The sequence below is a fragment of the Tupaia chinensis genome, unplaced genomic scaffold, assembly GCF_000334495.1.
Source record: "Tupaia chinensis unplaced genomic scaffold, TupChi_1.0 Scaffold143705_1, whole genome shotgun sequence".
Taxonomy (NCBI): Eukaryota; Metazoa; Chordata; class Mammalia; order Scandentia; family Tupaiidae; genus Tupaia; species Tupaia belangeri.
Genome location: NW_006203553.1, coordinates 575,590 through 584,629, shown reverse-complemented (window position 1 = coordinate 584,629; position 9,040 = coordinate 575,590). Strand labels below are relative to the sequence as shown.

General features: G+C 39.6%; 1 protein-coding gene across 2 annotated transcripts in view; it reads left to right on the top strand.

The window, feature by feature from the left end:
* The window catches only part of ADAM9 (ADAM metallopeptidase domain 9), a 91,861-nt gene that overhangs the window by 73,960 nt on the left and 8,861 nt on the right, over positions 1 to 9,040 (top strand). The window contains exons 17-19 of one of the 2 annotated variants that reach the window (XM_006164745.2): positions 1,218 to 1,298; positions 1,538 to 1,643; positions 8,870 to 9,011. In XM_006164745.2, the coding sequence (XP_006164807.1) occupies positions 1,218 to 1,298; positions 1,538 to 1,643; positions 8,870 to 9,011 (329 nt within the window). The remainder of the gene's footprint in view (positions 1 to 1,217; positions 1,299 to 1,537; positions 1,644 to 8,869; positions 9,012 to 9,040) is intronic. The other variant, XM_027766811.1, reaches the window with a different exon arrangement.

Here is a 9,040-nt window from a genome sequence, read left to right as displayed (position 1 = left end):
GGTGTTTTTTTTTTTTTTTTTTTTTCTTTTTGCTATAGGGTACGTGCACTTGCCAGATAGAGACAGACAGAAGGTGAGAAATCAAAGTGAGAAATGACCCCCTGAGGGGAAGGCCCCGACACAATCCCTTCTCTCCCTGTCTCCTCTCAGGATTTTGGGTGTGCACGCACACGCTCTGGTGTGAGTTCCAAGCCAGCAGTCAGGGATTCAGCACTGCGGCCGACTGTGTAGGAGTCCAGCAACATTACCGTTACACCATTTGCTAGTCCCAGTGAGATGTTTTTTCTCTGAAACCACAGCTGTATCAGAGCAAAGTGTGATTGCATAGTTTGAAAATCATAACCAGCGAACACAGCCTTTTCTTTTCCCAGAATGTCAACAGGGGAGAAAGCAGAAATGTTTTTGAAGATTTACTGACTATGAAAATGACTTTCCGCTTTGGAAATAGGGCATGCTTTGGACTATCAGGACTATCAGGCCTTCCCTTTGGGTTTGGAATGAAACACCCATGTTCAGTGAGCGGGCTCTCAATATTCTTTTAATGCCAGAGGGCTGCGTGTTTGCACAAGAGAAGGGAGAGCAGGGGGAGAGAGAAAGAGCGAGTGAGAGCATGCCAGCCACCTCCCCCACAATGGGGCCTGATCAAACTACAATCCTGAACTTGTCACCCTGTTAGGATACTGGGTGTGTGTTTACCAGTCAGTGGATCCAGGACTCGAACCATGCAGTTGGCCATGTGGGATCCAGCAGCCTTCACCTCCATGCCATCTGCTGGCCACAAGTGATCTTTTGATATCTACTGTACTAATGGCAGTTTATGAGAGGTCTAGTTATAGATTTCCTGTTGTTGAGTCTTCCTTTTAGTTCCAAGATCAACTTTACCTGGTGAATCTTGATCAGAAAAAAATATCTTTGTGAATATTTTACTTAGGATCTTCACATCTGTACTCATGAAAGGATACATTCTGACTTTATCTTTTAGTTCTTTATGTCATCGTCGTCTTTTGTGATCATTAGTTCTACATGAATAGTTCATGTCATTTATTTTTCTGTATCTTCAAAACTCAAATTAATATGGGAATTATCCCTTCCTTGACAATGTGAAAGAGTTCTCCAATGAAATAATACACACTCAGATTTTTTTTCTGGGTACTTCTTTGCTATAATGTTCAGTTTTTCTTTACTTCACTCTATTCTTTTGTTTGTTTGTTTTTCAGATCTGTAGAAACTTCCAGTGCGTAAATGCTTCTGTGCTGAATTACGATTGTGATATTCAGAATAAGTGTCATGGACATGGGGTAGGTAATGGTCTCTTTTGACTTGTTCATCAAAGTAGTGCGGAGTAATGACAGTTCCCAGTGCGGATTAGATAAGAATTCCTAAGGCTTTTAGATGTTAAACTTAGATTTCTGATCAATTTCTCAGAGTGTCTATGAGTTTGTATGAATTAAATCATTTTTCTCGGTTCCCATTCTTGAGTTGATAACGCAGAGCAATATTCACAATTAACAGAAGTGGTATTCTGATTGTTTTGAAGGTATGTAATAGCAATAAGAATTGTCACTGTGAAAATGGCTGGGCTCCTCCAAACTGTGAGACTAAAGGCCACGGAGGAAGCGTGGACAGTGGACCTACATACAATGGCAAGTAATTCAGAAGAAAACAGTGTGATCTCCAACTGGCCCAGGCCACAAATTGGGCATCACATACCCGCCCCCCCACTTCCCACATCAGTCGTACCGTACCATAAATTATGATCCTCCTGCCTCCTAAATCTCTCGTGGGCGTTTCCATTTTTGCAGTCTCATCATTTTACTTTCTGTTTCCTGCTGGACTTACAACATAGCTTCTTACACAGACTTCCTGTTTCCCGTCTCGCTTCCTGTAACTCGTGCTCTGCACCGCATTACAGTCCTAGTGTTTTCCTTCAAGAATTCCGTTTTGATTATGTCAGCGTCCTGCTTTAAATTTGGCGCTTCCCCTTCGCTATTAGAATGAAGTCCACATTCTTTAACACGGCTTAAATGCGCGCATGGTTCGCTCCAGCTGCTCTTTCCAGCTTTGTCTCCCCACGCTGAAGACTACTGCAGCTTCCTTGGTAACCTCTGTCTGCTAAGTTACTGGCTTTCGCCTCTGGACCTGCCTTCCATCATATTTTCACATGGTCGAAACTCGATTCACTGCTATCCAGGCTCCTGTGTATGCCTTATTTCCTAAAGGAGATTTCTCAGACAGCCTAAACCTGAATTCGTCTGCCCCTTCTGTGTGCCTCCTCATTTCTTGTTAGTGCTGCCACATACGTTAGTGGTTGTTTATTTACTCATTTTTACTCTCCGAGAGGCTGTGAGCTCCTGTTTATCCACAGGGGGGGTAGTGAGAACACAGTGCCTTCCTTCTCTTGGGTCAATACTCGGTGGAACGACTGGCTCAAATGCTAGGCGTATGGCGACCTTTTAAAGAGACTGCCAGGCTGTTTCCCAGACTGGTTTCCCATTTACATCCCCGCTCGCCTACCTGAGGATTCCAGCTTCTTCACACCCTCTCACACGTCATATGGTCGGTCTTTTGAAATTTAGGTATTCTGGAAAATATTTACGGTTATTTCATTACGATTTTAATTTGTAATTCTCTGAATTACTCATAATGTTGAGCATCTTTTCATGTCTTTATTTGCCATCCACATTATCTTCTTGGGTCATGATTTCAAGTTTTTTTTTTTTTTTTTCTAGTTTTTAGTTGCATCATTTGTCTTCTTGAGTTTTAAGAATTCTTTATATATTATGGATACAAGTCATTTTTCAAATATGTGTTTTGTATATATTTTCTCCCAGCCTTTGTTTACGCTTGTTTTTCTAATTTCTTTTCTTTTATTATTATTATTGTTTATGATTATTATTATTTTGATTTGCTATAGGGCATGTGTGCTCACCAGAGAGGGACGGGGTAGAAAGGGAGTGAGAAAGCAGCCCCCAAGGGAATAACCATGTCTCAGCCTCTTCTTGTCTATTCTCCTCCTAGGATTTTGGGCATGCATGGATACATGTGCACATGCATGTGTGCACACACGCACACACACACACACACACACACACACACACACACATACACAGCATATTTTTCAAGCTGCTGGGTCCAGGACTCAAACCTCCCAGTTGGCCATGTAGGATCCAGCCACCTTAACTACCATGCCACCTAGTTTCTAGTTTCTTAAAGTAAATGAGGTTATTGACTTGAAACCTTGTTTCTTTTACATTGTAGTGCTATCAATTTTCCTTTAAATATTGTTTTTTTATACCATAGTTGGTTTTTTTTTTTTTTTTTGCGAGAGGTTTTTGCTATAAGGCGTGTGAGCTCGTCAGAAAGACAGAGAGAGACAGAGAGACAGAAAGCGAGAAATCACCTCCCAGGAGGGATGGCCATGTGGCAATCCCTTCTCCTCCACTTTCCTCTCGGGATCTTGGGCACGCACTCACATGCGCCCGGCGTGAGTTTAAGCCATCGGGTCCGGGACTTGAACCGCAGTAGACTACATGGGAGTCCAGCGACATAGCCATTACGCCAACTGCTGGTCCTGATATCACAGTTTTGATATGTTGAACATTCATGTTCACACAGTTTAAATGACCTCTAATATGTTTTCATTTTTTTCTTTGACCCAGAAGTTACTGAGAAATGTATTAGTTTGTTTTGAAGTGTCTGGGGGTTTTCTAGATAACTTAATGTTATTAATGTAAATTTATTCCAGTGTAGTCAGAGAGCGTACTTCATATGACTCAAATCCTTTCATATTTCTTGAAATTTGTCTTATGGCCAGAATGTGGTTTGTCTTAGTAGAAGTCCTGCGTAATATGAACTATTAGAACACACATTCTGTTACTGTTGGTTGGAATGTTCTATCAATAATTAGTTCATGTGAATAGGTGTTCAAGTCTTCCAGGTTTGCACTGATTTTCTGTTTACTTGTTTGTAAATTACTGAGGAAGGAGTATTAAATTCTCTGGCTTTATCTGCCAATTTCCCCATTTTCTACATAGTTTTATCAGGTTTTGCTTTATGCATTGTGATATTCTCTTATTAGATACATAAACACTAGAATTGTCCTATTCTCCTTCTAAATTGACTCCTTTTTTATTCTCTTATTCTGAAATGAGATATTAATCTAGCCACTCCAGATTTCTTTTACTTAGCATGGGAAAAATTTCCCCCATTCTTTTAGTTTAATCACTTCATGTTGTAGGCAGCATATAGTTGGGTTGCATTTTTAAATTTACTCTGGTAGTCTCTGCTTTTAATTGAGTTATTTTAAGACCATTATCTTCAATTTTATTATTGATATTTTTAGGTTTAAATTTACTCTTTTTTTTTTTTTAATTGAGAGATTGTTTTTGCTATAGGGTGTATGTGCTCGCAGGAGAGACAGAGAAAGGGAGACAGAAAGGGAGAAATCCCCTCCCCCCACCTCTGGGGGGAGGGAGGAATGGCCATGCTGCAATCGCTTCTCCTCTATTCTCTCCTCTTGGGATTGTAGACACACCACACACACACACACACACACACACACAAGCCCGGCTTGAGTTTTAAGTTGCCAGGTCTGAGACTTGAACCATGATTGACTGTGCGGGAGTCCAGCGAGGTAACCATTCCGTCATCTGCTGGTTCCTAAACTTATTATCTTAATATTTTTCTAATACAGTCTTCATGGTAGTGATATTGTGCCATTTCTGTATATTTTCATTTCTCTTCTTGACTTTTATGCTATCGTTGCCATTTATTTTGCTTCTATATATGTTATAAACCCAAATTCATTGTTGTTAATTTTGCCTTGAACAGTTGATTATCTTTTAAAAAGATTTTATAGCAGGAAAGGTATCTGTAAGTTTATCCATGTAGTCAACATTTCTGGTACTCTTCATTTCTTTTTTTAAGACAGGGTCTCACCATATCTTGATCCTCCTGCCTCAGCCTTCCAAGTAGCTGGGACCACACACACATACCATCATGCCTGCCCTTTTAAATGTGATAGAGTTGAACCCGGCCCTCCCGAGGACCTCAGTCTTCTGAGTAGAAGGGTCAGCCAGCTCACGTTACCACAGCTGGCCCTGGTGTTCTTCATCTCTTTGTGTAAATTTAGATTTCCATCTGGTATTTAATCCCCATGCTTGGAAAACTTCTTCGTATAGTAAAAAAGTTTCTGTCTTCTGAGACAGAGAGGCACCCCTCACAGGGTCCCCACACTGCTGATCCCACCCGTCTGGCCCAGATCATAGATGTCGGTATTTGTGCCCGGCATGTGCAGGGTGGCTTTGGGCCACAAAGAAGGGGCCTTTCCAAGTGGGTCCAGTGGTGTTACTCCTACACCCTCTTTTTGCATTTCTCATAATGAAGGTCTTTCAGGGACAAGTACTTTTGACTTTGGTGTGTTAGAAAAAAAAAATCTTCAATTTGCCTGTTTCTTGAATGATAATTTAATTGGGTAAAGAATTCTAGGATTACAGTTTCTTCTCTCTTTCTGTTCCTAAGATATTCCCACATTGTCTTCTGACTTACATTTTTTTTTTTTTCTGAAAAATCTGCTGCCTTCTTTTTATTTGTATATAGTGTTTTTTGTTTGTTTGTTTGTTTTTTACTTTCTGGTTGCTTATAAAATTTTTGTCTTTTACTTCTAGTTTTTAGTAGTTTATAATAATGTACCTTGGTGTGCTTACGATTTGTTAAGCTTTTTTGGATCCATGTTTTTATGTTTTTCCTCAGATTTAGAAAAATTTTGACCATATTTCTTGAAATTTTTTTTCTGTCTTCTTTCTTTTGTCTGCTTCGGGGACTCCTGTTTCATGTATATTTGGTGACTTAGAATTCTTTCACATCTCACTGATTAGTTATTTGTTTGTTTTTAATTAGTCTCTATTCACTATGTTTAAATTTTCAACAGTCTTTACTTACTATGTTCTAAATTTTAATAGTTTCAATAGTTTACACTTCTGTGCCTAGACTTCACTTTTCTTCTTTGAGCTATGATTTTTCATTGATTCCAACCAATATATTTTGAAATTTCAGACATTATAGTTTTTATTTATAGAAGTTCCATATATTTTTCACGTTTCATGACTCTACATAACCTGTTCGATCTTCACTCTAGTTTTTTGAGCAAACAAAATACAATTGTGATAATTTTGTGCATCTTTATCTGCTCATTCTATCATCTGTATAATTTCTCAGTCAGTTTTAATTTTCCCCTAATTTTGGATTACATTTTTTGCTTCTTTGCATGCCTTGTAATTTTTCTGGGTGCTAGAAACTGAATTTTACTTTGTTGGGTCCCAGATATTTTGGATTCCTGTAGGTATACTTCGTTCCGTATGCTTTATATGCCCGTTTACTTGGGCATAGTTGGGTCCTTTCAAGTCTCGCTGTTAGGCGCAGTTAGGCAGGGCCTCAGCCACATTTCGTCTAGGGCTAATTTTGCCCCATTGCTGAGGCAAGGCCCTTCTATTTATCTTACTTACATTAATGAGGAGGTTCCCACTTTGAATCGCTGGAACACGCACTCTTCCTAGTCACATGTGACCTGTGAGTGCTGTTCCCACTGATCTGTTCACGTGCCCAAGGTGGATACTCACATTCATATATACATTAGCACCTGAATATTTGAAGGGCACCCTCTGCAGATCTTTCAAGTCCCCTCCATGTAGTTTCCTTGCCTTTTGACCTCTGGCAGCTGTGACCTCTCCAGAATACCAGCTTTATTTCTTTAACTCTGAGAGACCACTGGGCTTTGGTGTACACCCTGACCCATGCTGTTCTATCGTGGCCTGTTCATTTTCTCTGGGCAGTAAGTTGGCGCCATTGTTAGGCTGGCCTCATTTTTTTCTGTCTTTGTGGGATTATTGTTTTTCATTGCCTGATTTCCAGTGTCTTGAAAGCGATTCGTTTCTATACTTTTTGTTTCTTTTTTTGTTGTTCTAGCTGGCAGGATAAATCTGATCCCTGTTACTCAGTCTTGTCTGAACTAGAAGTCGGAACTTTGGGCTTTAATAACTGTATAACATTCCATTGAGCGTATGTGTCATAATTTGATGTAGCTCTTTTCTAGTTATATGGCGTTGATTCTAAAGTTTTGATACGTACTGTTGACCTTGTAGGGTACGTCTTAATGTGAATGCGTTTTTCCAGTCGAAGAGTAAATCGTCAGTAATAAGATAGGTAGAAGGGTATAATCCTTTTTATGGTGCTTGAAGAACTCCAAATGAATGATACCTTTCATTAGTAATGCCACTAACAGTGGAACCATGTCAAGGTATCACTTTTAGCATAATCTTGTGAGTGTTGGGTGCCTTCATGTAAATTTTGTCTTCTCTTTAGTAAATATAAAATGATACACTAACCTTGGTTTAGTTTTTAATTAATTAATTTATTTATTGCCATAAGGTGTGTGTGCTTGCCAGAGAGAGAGAGAGACTGAGAAAGGGAAAGTGAGCAATCACCCCACAGAGTGGATGACCACACCACAGTCCCTTCTCCTCTTGGGATTTTGGGTATGCACGCATATGTGCCTGGCATGAGTTTCAAGCCACTGGGTCTGGGACTTTAACTGCTGTTGACCAAGTGGGAATCCTGTGCCTTAATTACCATGCCACCTGCTGATCACCATTTTTTTTTTTTAAATTGGGATTAAGTTGTTTCATATAGTTCTATACAACTTTTTATAGGAGGTCCTGACACTTCTACAAACTTAGAATTACGAGGAATATCTCACAGTTCACACTTACGTCATGTCTACTATATTATTTCTCTAAAGAACACATATCATTTATGTTAATTAGCAGATTTTTAAAGGTTCGAATGAGTCTTAAAATCTAGAAGCCATAGAAAATAAGACTGAGAGTTTAAGCTGTATACGCGTAATAGACTTGTGTGTGGAGAACATGTGGTGCGGCAGGACATAAGGCAAAGGGGGAAATATTCCCAGCTCGTGGCACAGACAAAGCTGATCTCTTTAATATATAGAGAACTTCTATAGCTTGAGAAGAAAAAAACCCAAACGTTCAATAGAAAAATACTCAAATATGATTGAGCAGGAAAAACGAAGTGTTTCCTTAAACATAAAAAGGTGCTCAACTTACAGTGTTCAAAAAAGAAATATAAATTAGTCATGTATTGTTCCATCAGATTAGCAAAAACCCAGAACTCTGGCCTTGTGGGTGAGACTATGGACAATTCTTTCGTGATTTATTGCTCGTGAGTGTGCTAATGTAACCATCACTAAGGACAGTTTGGGAATACCTTAAAATAAGTTGGATGCATGTACCCTGTCATACAGCGATTCCACTTCTGAGAAATTATAGTTAGATGTGCGCCTATATGACATGATACGACATATGCACAGGGTTATTCATTACAACTTTTTTGTTGTTTTTGAAAAAGATTGGAAAAATCAAAGTTTGCATCAGTGGGGTACTGGAGTTCTGGTTAAGTAAACTGCAGATCATCCTCACAGTGCAGTTGGTAGAGACATGAGGAGGTCCTCCATGTTTGGAGGAGTGAAGAGCAGTGTACCAAATGGTGTTTGTGGCACATCCTACCTGGACCTGTTGTGTAAGAGTTGACAGTAGAAGCATGTTTTGTCCTCTCCTTTGCGTGGAGACATACCACAGGGTGACATAAGAAACTAATAAAAGTGGCTCTCTTTGTGAAGGCAAACACGAAGTGGACAGAGATGAAGAGTGAGCAAGACTTCTCCCTTTATGCCAGCTTGATTTTTGAATAATGCGGAAATTAGTGTAAAATATTTATAATACCTAGTATGTCCTAGGTAGTACAAATTAGCATCTAACCTTGATGACCATTAATAGAAAGTTGTTCTTCTCTTTAGAAAAGAACACTGCCTTGAGGGACGGGCTGCTGGTGTTCTTCTTCGTCGTCGTCCCCCTTATTTTATTTGCCGTTTTCATCTTCGTCGAGAGAGAGCACCTTCGGAGGCGCTGTTTCAGGAGGAAGAGATCACAGACATACGAGTACTTGGGTTTTCTCCCTTACATCTGTA